The sequence below is a fragment of the Myripristis murdjan genome, chromosome 6 (assembly GCF_902150065.1).
Source record: "Myripristis murdjan chromosome 6, fMyrMur1.1, whole genome shotgun sequence".
Classification (NCBI taxonomy): domain Eukaryota; kingdom Metazoa; phylum Chordata; class Actinopteri; order Holocentriformes; family Holocentridae; genus Myripristis; species Myripristis murdjan.
Genome location: NC_043985.1, coordinates 9581895 through 9599408, shown reverse-complemented (window position 1 = coordinate 9599408; position 17514 = coordinate 9581895). Strand labels below are relative to the sequence as shown.

Here is a 17514-nt window from a genome sequence, read left to right as displayed (position 1 = left end):
TGTTTGTTGTGGACTTTTTTTCTGAGTATTTTTAAAGTGAGCAGCTTCACTATTGAACTTCACTATTGAATGAGTACATTTTTTTCTGAAATGCACTTAGTTACATTTTAAAAACCATTAGAGAGGACAAACGTGGTTGTGTTGCTATAAATAAGCAGACCTGAGAAAGAGCAATCTGCCTTTATTTTGTTGGTGCACGTTTTATAATACTAATAATGCTACTACTACTACTACTACTACTACTACCACTACTACTACTAGTATTACTACTATTACTACTACTACTACTACTACCACTAGTTTTACTACTACTACTACTACTAGTATAACTACTACTACTAGTAGTATTACTGCTACTACTGCTACTACTAATAATAATAATAACAATAATGATAATAATAATAATGCTACTGCTGCAATTAACAATAACTGATAATAATCAGGATTGAAATTTTATATTATTATGCTAATAATTAATAATATTAATATTAATGATAATAAATAAGTGCTTCACAGAGAGAACAAAATGAAAACAAAATACAAAAATAATTATAATGTACAATTTATGTTTTCTTTGTAATTTCCAAATTCCCAGTTAAAAGAGTCTAGTCTGACTTTGGTCCCTGTTTCTGCAGATGTGCCTGGACAGCTCTCACTCTGAATGAGCTGCTTTTTACTTTTACTGAAGGCGATTTTTGCAGCGGTGCTTCTGCTTCCTCTAAACTAACATAACGGTGTTTGTTAGCTGTGCTGTGGAGCAGCAGTTTGTAGAGACGAATCAGAGCTGAAGTGAAAATGCCAAATCACTGGCTCCTGGCCAGCAGGTCGCTCCGAGCCGCCACGCCCGGCAGCTCCTCTCAGCTCAGATACAAAGGACGTCTCAGTCTGTGATGAGTCTGAGTCCTCCTGTCACGTTCATGTACTTTAATCTGAGGTGTGAAGATTTTCTCAAGTGTTTATGGGCACAAATCAAAACAAACATGGAGGTGGTGACACATGTAATATTTGTCTGGCTGCTCATTTCTTACAACAACAAGAAAAACACTGAAGCAGCTGTTATTAATACAGCAAAGCAAATAAGGAGGAGAGAGATACACAACGTGCTTCTTTTGTTTCACCCATTAGGCACAAACTGCACAGATCTTCCTGTAGGTGTTTCAGGTCCAGACCACATTTCTGCCAACAGGCTCCACCTCTGCAGACCCATACAGACATAGATACATACATATATACATGCATAGATACATGCATATATATATATGGAGATCATTTTTGTGATACTTGTGGTGTGAAAACTATATTATCCAGAAACTGCGACAGCTTCCTGATGCTCTGCGTTCACTGTGTTGGTGACTCCAATTCAAACAAATGAAACTCCCTCCATGTTGTCTTGCAGCCTGCCAAGCTGACCGAAGCCTTTAAGTACTTCCTGCAGGGAATGGGCTACAGTAAGTCACCTGAAGTCACAGTGACTGTGATGTTTAGGAGTGAACGAGTCACTGAGTGACTGAGTGAAAGAGTGAACGAGTGAGTGAACGGCTGCAGTAGTAAAGACAGTCAGTGACACTGTACTTGTTGTGTATGTTGTGTGTATGTGTACTTAAATGCTTTGTCAAAGGGCCGTACCAGTGACTCTGAAAATGATCTTTCAGAGACTAGAGACTCTCCACAGCAGGAGACCATCACCGTAACAAAGTCCTCCACGTTAGTTTTCCTGAAAACAGCTTCTACAAACATTTGCCTTCCAGCCAGTCATCAGTTCACACACTGGAAGTCACTGGTATGGTCCTGTGAGTGCTGTGCGGGTGTGTGTGCAGGTGTGTGTGCAGCTGTGTGTGTGTGATGTGATGAGGGATGTGTCCTGTGTTAATCTTGCCCTCTGTCTCCCTGCCCTGTTCTCTCAGTTGCTTATGTGAAGGATCGGAGGTTGAGTGGAGGGCCAGGTACTTCCTCCTTCCTGTTCACCTCAGATTTTCTACTGCCGCCCCGCCCCGATGACATTGGCATTTTGAGATTTCTTTTATTTTCATTGTATTATTATAACGATTATTATATTTTGGGCTGTCTGGACATTTTACTTTTGCTATCATATGTGGTATTTTTTTTAACTCCAGGATACTAAACTTCACCATTTCCCCCTCAGAAATAATTTTTCCTTTCATGGAAAAATATCCTGTGCTTACACCCCTTCCCCACCTCCCAACCCCCCTCCCCAGTTCCCCTGCCATTGCATCTCCAGTACTGCTATGCGCATGGCCTTCTGCAATGCCTTTCGGACTGAAGAGATCACTTCACCAGAGATGCACACTGTTTTTTAAAAAAATCACTGACCGGGAAAAAAACAAAACAAAAAAACCCTCAGGTGTCCCAGCAGTAAGAGGGTCCGTGCTCTACTTGGCTGCCTCGTGCAGCTTCTTGCATGTTAACCCTTTGAAACCCAGCACCTCTTGGTGGGATTTTATTTTGAAAGGTTTTATTTCACCTGCTTAACAAAATTCATTTTTTTTTTTTTTTTTTTTTGGTGGGAATTTTTGTGGAAAGTTTACAGTTTTTTTTAAAAAACAAAGTTTTGGGACCGCTTTATGGTAATTTTCGTGTAATATAATGTCAAATATATAATAAATATATAATAGTATAATATAAATGGATTTCTTGTCTTTAAAAAAAAAAAGCTTTTTTTTTTTACTAATTTTTGCTGTCAATCCAGCATCACTGATCTGATATTTAAAAATATAATATAATTAATTCTAAATATAGCTTTATTGTACTTCTTTTTTTTCAAATGTACTTTTTGTTGTTGTTGCTGCTGTTTTTTTTTTTTTTTATGTTTTTTACATACTGTATGTTTTCATGATTTTCGTGAAGTTGCTCCGGTTTCAAAGGGATAATGAAGCTGAACTGAACTGACACCTGAAAGCCGAAAAACTAGATTCCACTGATCCTGTTCTCAATTTCTGAGCCCAACCTCATGTATCATCAGAAATACTACAGCGATGCCTTTGAGTTTTTTCCATCACTGCTCAGGCATTTCCTGTCATGTGACAGACAGACACCAGCAGTTAGAGCGTCACAGTTCTGTCTCTCACAAACTGCCTCATGTAGAGCCGACACTCAAGTTTTTGTACTAAATCTACTAATATCCATTATAGTCTGCCCTCATTTGTTTTTTTTCCATTTTCATGCCAAAAAATTACCCATATCCCCCTACTGATCAGCTGACAGTCTATTGATATTGAGTATTTACAGGTTGATATGAAGTTAAAGCAAAACTGACCTGTGGTGTAGTGTTGGGTTGTCTAGTTCCTTTGGGAGCTGTTTTGCTGTGGAAGTGAATGGACAGACAGAAACACAGAGCAGCTGATGAGGAGGTTCCAGCTCCATGTGGACTTAACTTAACTCAGATCACAGCCAGTGAACCAGACCACACCACACCACACCACAGCTCAGCCTGGCTTTAAGTATCTACACTGGCTCAGTTGTGAAAGTCAAGTGATAGAAAATAGATCCTAAGCTGAATATTAAAACTGGACTGTCCAAGTAAAACATGAGCAAATTTAATTGCATGAAGGCAAAACAATTTAGCCATCTACCTAAACTTCATTTTTCTGATTTTGGTCAGTCTAAAGCCTAATAAATAAATAAATAAATAAATAAAACATTACCAGCAGCTTGTAATTTTGAGATGACAAACTGCTTAAGGCTTTTGTCAAGCAGTTCCACATACTGGTTTGGAGCTGGGGGCATGCTGGGAGTGCTGGGTAGGCAGATGAGGCAGGGCTGTAGCTGTCAGGCCTGAGGGAAACTCTGCTCCAGCTTTTCAGGCATTTGTGCTTCATCTGAAAGACACAAAGCGAACCCCCAGACCCTCCGCTGCATGGTGCCGCCGCGGCAGGTCCAACATGCAAATGTGTCTCTGCGCAGACACATTGACGGCTTTGACCTGACAAGCCAGTCACCAGCTGTCCATGAAGATGCCACCAGGGATGTTCCTCACTTCCCTACATTGGCATGAACTCCCCACATCTCACTGACATCCACTGCTCACACGCGTCTAGTATATAATCTGAATTTTCTCTCTCTCCCTCTCTCTCTCATCCCAGTGCCTTCTGCCAGCATGACCCGCCTGGCTCGCTCCAGGACGGCCTCCCTGACCAGTGCCAGCTCCATTGATGGGTCCCGCTCTCGGGCCTGCACCCACTCCGACAGCACCGAGGGGGTCGGCCAGGTCACCCACACCATGGAGGTCTCCTGCTGAGAAGGCAGCCGGCTGGCAGGAGACGGAGGGAGGGAGGCGGGAGGAGGGAGGGGGCAGATGACTGGAGAGAGGAAGAGAGAGAGAGAGAGAGAGAGAAAGGGAAAGGGATGAAAGTGCAGAGGAGGCGGTGGCGGGCAGGGAGAGACGGGCTGGAAGAAAGTGCAGAGAGGACGGCAGGTGGGAGGCGACGGCCATGAGAGTCTGAAGTTCCTTCCAGCGCTCTCTCCATCTTCATCTGTCTCCTCCAGATCCCTGTGTCCACCATCTTCCTCCCTCCCCCACTGTATAATAACATATGTATTGCTACTACCCCCCCACCACCACCTCCAACCAGCCCCCAAACCACAGACACCCTGAAACGTCCACCTTCACCCTACACCTGTCACCCAACACCTACAACTTAAAACCCCTTTTTTTCTTGAAGTGTCATATTTGTGTTTTGCTCAGTGTCTCCTCATCCTTTGCCTGCTCCCCTTTAAACCCCCCAGCCTAAAAAAAAAAAATCAAAGAAAGCCTAAAACATGTCTGTCAACGAGCCACACAGCAATATGTGCAACAGAACGGGCCGCTGACACTGATGTGACGTGGAAACGAGGAGGCGACGGGAGGTAACACGCAGCATCACCAAAACAAGCAGGTTATGTTTTTCTCTCTGTGGACCAAAGTGTGAGCATCTCTCTCTGTGCCGGGTTGGGAGGGAATGACAGGAATGACAGGAGAGGCCATTTTAACTCTGTGACTCACTGTTGACCTTATTCACACGGCAGCCATTTTGACAGCTGCGCTCACGGGGCAAATGTAATAAAAAGCAAAGCGACAGCCGTCTGGATTCTTCGGATCGCCAGATTTCTCATGCTTGTCGGTGTGAATCTGTGCAGCGGTGAATGTCTGCGTGATGCACCGAGCCGCTGAGGCTCTCAAACTGGACGCCGGATGAATCAGGTCAATAGGGGGGTGTGTCCTGAATTTTACAGACCACTGGAGCACAGCCTGCCGTAGCGACGTACACCTGTAGTGCTGTGAGGAGAGCCGTTAGCATTTCGTAGCATACTTAGCGCACACGAGCGCTTTAAAGCTGCACAAAACTAGATGTTGATGTAAAACTAGGTGAAGTACCAGGCCACTAGACCACCAGGGAGCTGATGCTTCGCTATTTTTTTAATTTTTTATTATTGCTGTGAGAATGAGTATTTGTACATGATATGGCCATGATAGGTATAGGTGGTGTTTTGTATGAGTGCGACGGACATGAGTGACCTGCAACACGGCTTGTTTGGCGTGCCATGTAATGAGCGTCATGCAGTGTCTTATGCAGCCGATGTAGCGTACAGACTGTGAAGCACTTTGATCAGCGTGTGGAAAAAACAACGAACCCAAGTCTCCCACGCAGACGGCCGTGACGTTTAGCACTCTCTCATTCTCATTCTCAATCTATGTAAAATCAATTCAGAATGAAAATGGTCAATATCTTTTTTTTTTTCCCCCCAATTTGAATCTTTGTTTTAGTTGTGTGCAGTCCCCCTGTTTGCAGATGTTCCAACATCTTTGCCCCAAATACATTTTAATGCGTGATCCATGTTTTTGCAAAAAGTAAAAAACAAAAAAAAAAAGTTAGAGTTGCATCCTTATTAGTTTCAGTTCTTACGAGGTCGTGTGAGCGTGCCGTGTGCAGGTCACTGATGTCACAGGATGTCTGCGTATTGAAGTAACTCTTGCTGTTTTGATTTTTGGAGCACTAAAGTGCAAAATTGTGCCTAGTGAAGCTTTAATCCACGTGCCATTTTCCATTTACAAGACAATCCACTGAATCACTGTAGGGGAGATGAAACACATACATGTGCATGTTCAAGTCTTCTGTCTCATAGAGCAGCAATGCGAGGGCATTCTAATATCCGATCTAGTTTCAGGGCATTCTGGCATCTTGATTAGTATTTTAAATGTAATCAATGTGTTAGTCCCTTGAATGCAGCCGCCACCACAGCCTCTGCAGTGGACATGAGTGGTTCCGCCTCTAGTCGGCTCTTTGTGGTCTCTTACATGACAATCACACTCCGACCCAAACCAAATCAGACCAGGGGGGCCGAGGAAGGACTGGGCCGAGCCGGGGTGCTAGCTCTCTGGGTCAGCGCCGACGGAATCGCAGCAGCCTTCCCTTATAGCGCCCAGCCCCACTCCTTAGATACCAAGCTACACACACATTTGTACATTCCCATTTTTCCAAAATTCCATGCGCACAACATTCTCACACACACGTGTGGCATGTACACAATTCTGCGTGGGCTGGACTTTGTAAGGGAATCGAGCCAAAGGGAAAGACACCGCAAACACAAGAGCACTGAAACACACCCACACACACACACACACACACACACACAGAGGAGGGTATGGCTGTCTGGCCACAGTGTGTGAGTGGATGCACCGTGTAACCCCCGAATCATCAGTATGAACACAATTAGACTTTGAGTTCCTAGATTAGTGTCGCTGTGTGCTGTTGTCTGCTATATATACCGGACCACCTTGTTCAGGTGAGCCACAGGGATCAGTCTCGGGGGTCCCCGGAGATTTGCTTAGTAATGTACAGTATATATGTACCATATTCACATTCTCCTGTCTCCACTTGTGCAAAAATCTTTTCCCCTCTCGGAAGGGTGTAGCGTCCAGATGCTGAGGGCGCGCGTCCCTGAGGCCAGCCTGTAAGGGGCGGGGCTTATTTGGAGCCATTTGGGCACCAAGCTCGGAAATGTAGGGCAACCCCCACCCACCATAAACTATACCCCTCCCCTAAAAAAATAATAAAAAAAATAATAATAAAAAAAAAAAAACAACAAAAGGTGCCCCGTCCCTCACAGGCAAACCCAGCCGCACCCTAAAGGGCTATCAGCTGAAGTCACTTTTTAAATGCTGGTTGTTGGTTGGTGAGAGTCTTGAGCAGCAGGGGCCCCGAAGAGAGCCAAGGATTAACGGATTAAGATTGTAAAGGCAAAGAGTGTGAGGAATGTTAACAGAGAGAGATTCTGACCGGGGAGAAAAATAATAAAATCAAATGAATGAATGTTCATCTGGAAGAGGAATGTGTGTTTTGTCAAAGATGGAGAGATTATTAATGAGATTATTTAATGTCCAATCTATGTAACATCCTGAGACGGGGGGCGGGGGAGGTATGGGAAGTAAAATACCTGAGGAGAGAGCATGAGAGGATGCGGGACAAAAGTCAGAACAAACACCTCACTCCGACTAGAACCTCATCAGACTACGTTCATCAACACCAACTAGTTGCATGTAGCCGAGTTAGCATACGACCATCCCTCAGTGCAGTTTGATTTTCTCCAGGCTCCTCATCAGGCTTTTTTTTTTTTGCCACCGACATGGACTTTGCTGTCCTCCCACAAGACTCCTGATCGCTCTGCCTGGGGGGCTCCTGAATGTATTGGTCCCTTTGAAGTGCTGTACAGTATTGTCAACCCTCCCCGAACCCTGGAACCTTTGACCCTCACCCCCTTCCTACAGAGCCCAGGTCTGTCCTGGACCCCCTCAAGGTCTATAAATCATCGAGTTGAGTAGCGATTTGTGAAAGTAAGTGGGTTCCTATGCTGGCACAGGACCAGTTTGGTTCCTCTTTAGAAAAATTTATAGACCTTGGTCCTCCATGCACTTGTAGATACTTTCTATTATAGATAGGTTACCCAAACAGAGCACTCCAACACTATTGTATTGTGTACTTCAACATTTCTGTCCCATTCCCTGAATTGGATTTTGCTATATATATAATATATATATATATATATATGCAAAAGTAGGATTTACCCTCATCTTGGTATAATATTGGTTCATGTGTAATACTACTATTCTAATTCTTACTGCCATTCTGATTGATTTGCATCGAGGCAATAAGTTCTTTTTTCTTCTGTCTGGATTGTTGATAGTGTGAGAGTCTTCCCTGTGAGCTTGTTTCTTTTCACAAAGGTAGAAGGACTCTTACCTACTTTGTCGTCATTCGGATGTGTATTGTAAAGTTTAAATATATATAAATACCTATACAAAGTAAGCTGTCTCTGTCCATGTACTGAACAAGTAATAACGAATAAGAAATAAAGACTTTATGTCGTAATTTTGGAGGTCAGACGTCTGGTCATTTTCCACAGTCGACAGTTCCGCGTCAAAACGAGGAGACTTACACACTGCACACAACAAAACCACAGTCGTGTGGCCAAACCACATTTCCTTTATTTCTGCTTTCATTTGGTGACTCACAGATTACAGTGAACTTGATTCTGTGTAAAGAAACAGGCGAGTGGGGGCGCTCCACTACCTCACCTGGTAACACACACTGTATGTTAGAGCCATCGCAGCGTCATGTCATGTAAGGTCATCCCCTCTCTCTCTACTGAGACTGTCACATAAAGCAGAAATGCCAAAAATATCTTAAAAAAAAAACAAAAAACAGCTGAGTAAGCTCTGTGATGCTGAGCAGATGATACCACAGGAACTACAGTGCTATGGTAATCTGAATTTGAATGTACAACAGAGGACATCAAGTAATCGAGCTCTTGCAAAAAAAAAATTCAAAAAGCTGTTTATGAGAAGTAAGGAAGTGGGTCATTGTGTTCCATGTGCTTCATTGTTTTGGTAGTTAAAGTCAGTTTTGCAAGTAAATGCCAGAGGTGATGCTGGTGGATGTTTCTTCAACGCTGAGATGAAACACAGTGTAAGCCACGTCTGTATCGCCCTAATCACTTTGAAACCTGAGCAAATCTACTTTACATTAAAGTACAATGAAACTCTGATGAATTTAATATCACTAAAATATCATGAAATTGCCACAAAATAAAAAAAAAAAACAAAGTGACCAAACCAAAAAACAGAAAATAAGCAAAAACAAGGAAAAATTACACGAATTACATGAATTACCACAGAATTACAAAAAAATTACAAAAAAAAAAAAATTACAAAAAAAAAAACACACAAAAACAAACTCCCTGAAACATCTGTCAGAAAATTAAAGACAAAACAGAAATGTGCTGTGTTAGTTTGATATTTTCAAACTGGGCTGAGCGCTAACCTGCTGCTAACCCGCTGCGCCGTCCCGTCAGCCAAACAGCACCTTGTAGGAGACCATCTGGCTGTCGCTGTAGGCGTGCAGCATCTGGTCCTGGGGGCTGTAGTTCAGAGACACGATGTTAGCGGAGATCTTCTGGATGCGGATGCCCACGTCGAACCTCTCTTTGCCCGTGGAGGTGTCGAACGAATAGAAGATCTCCTCGACGTCTTTGTTGACGTAACGCGTGGCGTAGAGCACGCCGCACGCCACAAACGGTTGGTGGCCGCCCGCTTGTAGAGCGAGGTGTTCCAGGTCTGGCCGAGCTCCGGCTGCTGGCCGTCCTCCAGCCGGGAGATCACCAGGTTGCCGTAGTGCTCATTGGTGGTGTAGATGACCCAGATGCCGCTCTCGTCGGTCGCCACGTCCAGGTCGGTGTACCCGTAGCAATCATCAAGGTGACAGAAGTTACTCTTAGAGTTAAACCTGCCACCCAAAGAAAACAAACAAAAAAAAAAAACCAAACAAACATTAAAAAAGGAGACAGGAGGATGAGCAGCATTGAGGTCGAGTTTCTGTAGCAGCTGAAGGTCAAGGCCGGCCGCAGGGCACGCCAGTCAAAGCAAACACTTTCTGACTGTGCTCAGTGTGCTTGGACAGCTTTGTATGACTACATTTGATATAATATTGTATTGAAACTTATTGGGGGTGGTGGATCCTACGGATATGGTGAGAAAATAAATGCTTTATTATTGAAAATATTGGTTGAGTACTGAGTACATGTTCAAACAGTTCAGCCCAGTTAGTGGCAGAGTGTAGGACTTTGTCTCTGCAGTTTCCTTCAAAAATATGTGAAAATTCAAATTGTGTTTTTGCTTATTAAACACACTAGACCTTGTCTGTGAGGGAGAAACAATACCAGTGCAGGCCTACATGAGCAGCAATTGGCAGTGGTGGTGGCAAGGGGGAGGAAAGAAAAAAATATAAGAATAAGAATAACTGGAAATAATAATAATAAGAAGAAGAAGAAGATGAAGAATAATGATAATGATGATAATAATAGTAATGATGATAACATTTAAAAAAAATAAATGTGTGTATATTCAGTGCATTCAGAAAGTATTGAGACCCCCTCCACTTTTTTCACTTTTGTTATGTTGCAGCCTGATGCTACAATCATTTAAATTCATTTTTTCAGATTTTTTTTTTTTTTTTAATTGATTCTGGCATGTTTGAGGCTAAAAAAAAAAATTAAATAAAAATAAATAAATAAATAAAAAATCAGCTGGATATAAAAGACAAGAGTGCACCTGGTGCCTTTGGGCAGCTGTACGGAGGTAACAGATTTGGTGGTGAGGTTGAATCTGCAGATGGCGTCTCGGTTGTAGCAGCCGTAGTACAGCGCCTCGGCGTACAGCACTGCGTTGGGCCCCTGGATGGTGTTGGTGGTTGGGTTGGAGGAGTGGATCTGCACACTGCCTGACAGAAGAAGAAGAAAATAATAAGATGCATAACCACCGCAGCTTTGATACCTGCCATGATCATGAACGTGTCGTATCCCCGACCACAAGGCCACCTCACAACGCCGGCGTGTTTACCTGGAACACTCACACCCACGATCAGCGAGCTCAGGCTGGAGTAGCGTCGCACGAAATTGGAGTAGATGTTGCTGGAAGTCAGCACCACCATCCAGTACCAGCTCTCCTTCCCTGCCTCAGGTTTGGGATCTTGACCCCAGGATCCAAACTTGTAGGAGCCGGGATACTCCCCTGCTGTTTGAACCCTTGGCCCGGTCACATTCAGAAGACGACCATGAGGACAGAAACCTGAGGACGGAGCAAGACACTGAATGCAGAGGACAGAGGAGAGTGAATGTTTGAAGAGGCCAGTGTTGTGGAGAAGGTTTGGGGTGTACCGGGTGGAGGCTCAGTGGGCTGGACGGTGGGCTGATTGCTTCTCTCGCACAATTCCAGGTCTTTTATCAGACGCTGATTAGCTTTCTCCCGCTTGATCACCTCCATGCTGTCATAGACCTCCAGCCGCTGCATCTCCTGTCTCAGCGTCTGCAGCTGAAGCATGGCAAATAAGACACAAGACAGGAAAATGACTGTTTTGTTTTGTGATTTTAAAGGTGCACTAAGCAAAATTGAGGGTATGGAACCTTTAGACTTAAAGAAAGAGATTTTGCAAGTTAGTATAATATCTGCAAAATATATAAACTTCATGTTTCTGCTAATCTTTTCCAAAAGCAAGCAGTCATATTTTAGAGCATTATAAAGTGGCTGTTTCAACCAAAAATGTATATTTGCAAATGGAGGGACTTTGAATATATGTTGTCAAATCTTGAGTGGATGTCATGGATATCACTTTTATCTGGGTAGCATAAAACGTTTAATTCATGGTTGGATGATTAACTATCATGAGAGCAGAAAAGTAAACAACAAGGACCATAAAGAAAAAGGTAGACCATGGCACCCAGGCTAAAATGTTTCTCATGCATCGAGCCATCCAGGTCCAGCTGTTTAGGATGCAAATAAAATCTACAAACTATTTGTTTTGGCTGATTGTAGAAGGTTAATAAAATCATCTCAAAGGTGATATTTTGTGTGAAATTATAGCATTCTTCCAGAGAGTAACCATGTACAAAGTGAGATAATGTAATGCCACCATAATAAGCCTGACAGTGTGGTCTTTCCCTCACTTGATGTGGATGTGTCCGCTGAGCGGGGTCAGGATTCAGAGTGTGCCTCTACCGGCAGGAGGCTGTCATATGAATCTGTACCTGCTGAGTGGTTTGTGTGGTGAGCTGCTGGCGCTGTGCCGCAGTGCTGTTGAGCTTGTTGATGAGCTGCAGGATCTCCGTCAGTTCGTTCTCTATGACCTGCAGGCTGATGGCTCCGTAAAGATCCCCGTCATCCTCGCCTTCTATCACCGTCACGTCGGCCTCCAGCTGGGGCAAGCGCCGCTCCAGACCCAGCAGCAGACTCTCCAGCTCCACAGTCTGCAGGCACACACAGGAAACCCATGCAAATAATAATATAATAACAAGTGCCCGTACCCATTTTTGGAGGAAATTAAGTGCTTCTCGTTCTTTTCCTGTTTGAATTGGAAAGTAGATGTGACAGGTAGCGTCTGCAGGAAACTTCAGCATAATAACTTTGCACCAGGACGACACAACCTGATAGTACTTACAGTGGTGTAGTAAAGGGTATACGAACGTACACAAAATATACCCACCTCTTTTTCTGGTGATTTACAGTATACCCACCTATCAATCAAAAATCCATTCAATTATATAGAAAAGTATTCCCAATTTATTATTTATTATTTTATTATATTAGGATATAGATACTGTACAATACAAAACTATACAATCGCACTACAATCTGGCGAAACCAAACATCTGATTTGGGCTGACTGTCTAATCAATGCCTAACACTCTCCACTGAAATAATGGTAACTGACATTTTTGAGTATATTTGCATGTAATGCAATTGAAATCAGTTCATATTATGGATTTCCCACAGACAACCAGTGTAGTATTAATCACTTTTGCACTAAATAGTAAATCAGTCATATTGCATCACATCCACCATTTTGGCAGTGACCCACAGGGACCAGACCAAATCTGATTTTTAATAAAATGCCAAAGTCCCGGTTTTATTAGTTGCCATGAGTTAGTGTGTTTAAAACAGCAGGATCAGGACTACACGTTGGTGGTATTCAGAATTACACTGACCTTTTCTCTTGATTTTACAACTCAAATAAGCTTTTTATTTGATATATTGATGAGATGTTATCAGACATATTTTCCAGTCTGTCCTCAGTATGTACGTAGTGCCCTCATGAGGCTGCAAATGTTTCATGCACACATTCATAGCTTAACACAGTTTAGCTCTGAAGATGTCTGTATGCTGTGCTCTGTTTTGAAGTGACTTATTTGTGTTACTTATCATCGGTCATATTTACAGTTACAGTCTCAGTTCTGTTCCAGTAATGTCATGCATATCACTGGTGGCTGTTTTTTGAGCAGTGATTAGTTGTTTTAGGTTGGATTTTTCCCTTAAAGTTGTCATATTTCAGTTTTCTTACACAGTTTGATGCTCCCAACATAACATGCACTTCGCACTGGTTGTAATGTCGCTTGTGACCAGCAGGTGTCATGGTTTGACTCTGTGCTCTGTGGTTTTGGATTAACGTTAGTAGCCTGAATAATGGAGCTGGTTCTGGGGGGTTAGGCGGAGGTTTTAGGTTGCCCCTGCTCCCAGAACATGGGCCCAGCTCCTGCTGCAGATGACACTTTGCTCTGAGAGTGATGTCCACTGACCTGCTGGGGTGTGATGTGGCTGTTGCATTTCACCGCCCCGGCCTCCACGCCGCTCAGTTTGTGGTGGGGGAAGGGCTTCTCCAAGTTACCCAGCTCACACACACAGCTGCCCGAGGACATAACCTGTGAAAATGAAGAAATATTCAACAGTGACACACATACAGCATTTTGGGTACTCTCAGCTGCTGACAGCAATACAACATAGCCATAATAATTCAGATTATATAGCACATTATATTAACTCATATCTATCTATCTATCTATCTATCTATCCATCTATCTATCGATCCATATGTGTGTGTGTGTGTGTGTGTGTGTGTGTATCTATCTATCTATCTATCTATCTATCTATCTATCTATCTATCTATATGTGTGTGTGTGTATATCTATATCTATCTATCTATCTATCTATCTATCTATCTATCTATCTATCTATCTATCTATCCATCTATCTATCTATCTATTACTGCTACAACTGCTATACTAGTTTAGTTTATTAAATATATTCATATCAGGGACCATGTACAAAATACATTCATCTCAAACACAGAGAAAATATACTTTGTAACAAATTTAGCTGCTGACCAGATGAACAGCCACTACTGGTACAGTACTACTGTAGCTACTACTGCAGTACTACTGTGATTACTACTAGTGCTGCTGCTATTACTACTATTATTGCTATTGCTACTACTACTGCCCCTACTATTACTACTACTACTACTACTACCACTACTACTACTGCTACTGCTGCCCCTTTTATTACTACTACTAGTACTATTACTACTACTGCTGCTGCTACTGCTGCGATCTGATTGGGTGAAAGCTGTGTTATTTATTAGAAAATCACGGTAGCAGCTCGTTATCTGTCACCTCCATGTGCTTCTCATGAGAGCGAGGAGGAAAAGACTAACGAGACGAACACTGCTGTCACAGTCACAGACGATGAGCTGAGCAATGTGGAGAAGAAACAAGGAACGACAAACCAGACACTTTTTGTAACAGCTGGCTAGAGAGTAGCACTGTAACAGAACATGGTTTATGTTTTCAGACTAGTTTTAGTTTGGGGAGCTATATATTTTGGCAGAGCATCAATAATGATGAGCACAAATTATTTCAGCATTGGAGCTACAGAACGCTGGAGGCCTGTGTGTTGTAGTTCATAAGGTCAGGACTGTGATTTAGTCACAGGCATGAGCCGGCCTCTCGCCAACTGCCGTTTAAACATGTAATGATGACTTCACTTTACTTCACTCAGTTCATGTATTAATTAACACCATTATTACATAACATACAGTACACAATGACTGTTATTAACTATGTCAGAGAGGAATTCATTCTTGATGTTTTAAGCTTTGGTATATGCCTTAACTCATCATGATTCATACATAGTTAAAGTATTAATATATGTTTGATTCATGCACCATTACTGTGAGGTGCAACAGCATCACTGACAGATTGGTTTGGGGGATTGTCACTCACAGGGAGTGGAGAATCATCATCATCACTACCATCATCATCATCGAGGGGGAAAGAAGATGCGACGCCATCGACGTCCACAGCCACAGCAGCCTGAGAGGTTGAGGCACATCTTCAGCGAGTTCAGCTGCAGCAGCAACAGGTGTGATCACCTGATGCCTGAGCTTCTGCTGCACTGATGCAGCTCAGAGCTTTTACTGACACAACGTCCTGGACTGCATTTATTAAGGACTCTATTTTTCTTTTTGGAAAAAGAAGTAAATAATCATAAAGTGCTTTTTATTTTTTTTTATTTTTATTTTTTTTAAAGAACTCACTGAAGTTCTTTTTAAAAAGGCAGGAAAAAGTTGATTAGCAAAATAGCAAAAATGTAATATTTTTGTTTATTTATTTATTTGTTTAAAATTTGTTTTATTTTAAACTTTATGAGGTAGTTTGAGGTATTGTGCAGCCTGAGGCAACCACCAACCTTTGCCTTATGGTCACATCTGCATGTGAAAACAGGACAGTGAGTGCTACCACTGCTGCTATTACCACCACCATGAAAAACATTTAACTATACAATCAGTATTAATAGTATGAATAAAAAGGTATTCCTACTTCTGAAACATAACGTGAAGCATTCATTACAAAATCATATAAACTAAGCAACTACAAAAACTACTACTACTACTACTACTACTAATAATAATAATAGATTCTGCTTATTATATATTACATTTTATCACATTATATTGCTAGTCCCCCTTATGTGGCTCTGTGTGTGTGTGGGGGGGTCTTACCCACACACACACACAAAGAACTCACTTAAGTTAAAAGGCAGGAAAAAATTGATTAGCAAAATAGCAAAAATGTGATATTTTTGTTTATTTATTAATTTGTTTTATTTTAAACTTTATGAGGTAGTTTGAGGTATCTTGCAGCCTGAGGCAACCACCAACCTTTGCCTTATGGTCACATCTGCATGTGAAAACAGGACAGTGAGTGCTACCACTGTTGCTATTACCACCACCATGAAAAACATTTAACTATACAATCAGTATTAATAGTATGAATAAAAAGGTATTCCTGCTTCTGAAACATAATGTGAAGCATTCATTACAAAATCATATAAACTAAGCAAGTACTACTACTACTACTACTACTACTATTAATAATAATAATAATAATAATAATAATAATAGATCCAGCTTATTATTTATTACATTCTATCACATTATATTGCTAGTCCCCCTCATGTGGCCCTGTGTGTGTGTGGGTCTTACCTGGTGGGCAAGGGCGAGCAGAGCGCAGAGCTGGACTGTCACAGACGCTCTCATGACGGCTGGCGGTGCAGAGCAGACTGAGCGTCTCTCCGGACTTTCAGTTTGAATAAAAGAGTGTGTGAGGGCGGCGGCCTCGCTGTAGGCTGAGCCTCTGCATGTGAGGCTGGAACTCGTTTCCTCTGGAGCTCGGCCCTTAGGTCACTCTGCAGCTGCTGATCAAGCACAACCAGGGCTTCTCTAACTGGAGAAAGCAAAAATACAAAGAGGAAACTCTTTTTTAAAAAAAAAAAACCAATATTGCAGTAATTGCGCAAATACTTGACTTGAAATTCAGTTCCTCTGACGATGGCGTGTTTGTAAAACTCCACATACATGCTGACTCATGGGAACTGACTCTTGCATCACATATAATTTCTTTATCATTTCTGATTCTGTCTCACATTCTCGGCACTGGTTCACTCAGAGTTTGACACTGCATCAGTTTCATGTGTAAAAACTCTTTTCCTCAGGAATCACAAACACCTGCAGGTTTGAGGTAAATGTAATGTAGAGTGAAAAAAGAAGGGATTTGTTTCGGTGGGTTAACCGTCAGGAAGGTTAACCCACCTAAACTCAGTTTACCAAGGTCTAGTCCTCTGGAGAAACTCAAAAACATGAGGAAAAGTGATCAGCAAATTAGCAAAAAAAAAAAAAAAAAAAAAAAAAGTATCAGAACATTAGCAAGAATTTTATTATATATATTTTTTTAATTGCAAGAGAATTCATAAGAAAATTGGGGGGTGAGGGGGGATAGTAAAGCATTACTGGACAATTAGCAATATTTAGTAAATAATAAATAAATAACTGCAAGATATAATTACATATTTAACAAGACTATAACCAAAAGTCAGAACAAAACACAAAACAACAAACAAAAACATCACTATAAAATCACCACAGCAATTTGTTTCAAATGTTTAAGAAAAATACATTACCAGTCAAAAGTTTGGACACACCTTCATTTAATGTTTTTTCTTTATTTTCATTACTATTTACATTGTAGATTCTCACTGAAGGCATCAAAACAATGAATGAGCACATGTGGAATTATGCAGTAAACAAAAAAGTGTGAAATAACTCAAAACAGGTTTTATATTTTGGATTCTTCAAAATA

The 17514-nt window shown here is 41.8% G+C and overlaps 1 protein-coding gene and 1 pseudogene across 6 annotated transcripts in view; one reads left to right on the top strand and one right to left on the bottom strand.

Annotated features, from left to right (window-relative positions):
• The window catches only part of ndrg4 (NDRG family member 4), a 59346-nt gene extending 50987 nt beyond the window's left edge, over positions 1-8359 (top strand). For 4 of the 6 annotated variants that reach the window (XM_030052751.1, XM_030052749.1, XM_030052748.1 and 1 more), the window contains 3 exons: positions 1397-1448; positions 1905-1943; positions 4101-8359. In XM_030052751.1, coding sequence (XP_029908611.1) covers positions 1397-1448; positions 1905-1943; positions 4101-4255 — 246 coding nt within the window. In that variant the 3' untranslated portion in view covers positions 4256-8359. The remainder of the gene's footprint in view (positions 1-1396; positions 1449-1904; positions 1944-4100) is intronic. The other 2 variants (XM_030052750.1, XM_030052753.1) reach the window with 1 other exon arrangement.
• Positions 8360-9254: 895 nt separating this feature from the next.
• LOC115360108 (olfactomedin-4-like) lies at positions 9255-16429 on the bottom strand (annotated as a pseudogene).
• Between the last annotated feature and the right edge of the window lie 1085 nt (positions 16430-17514).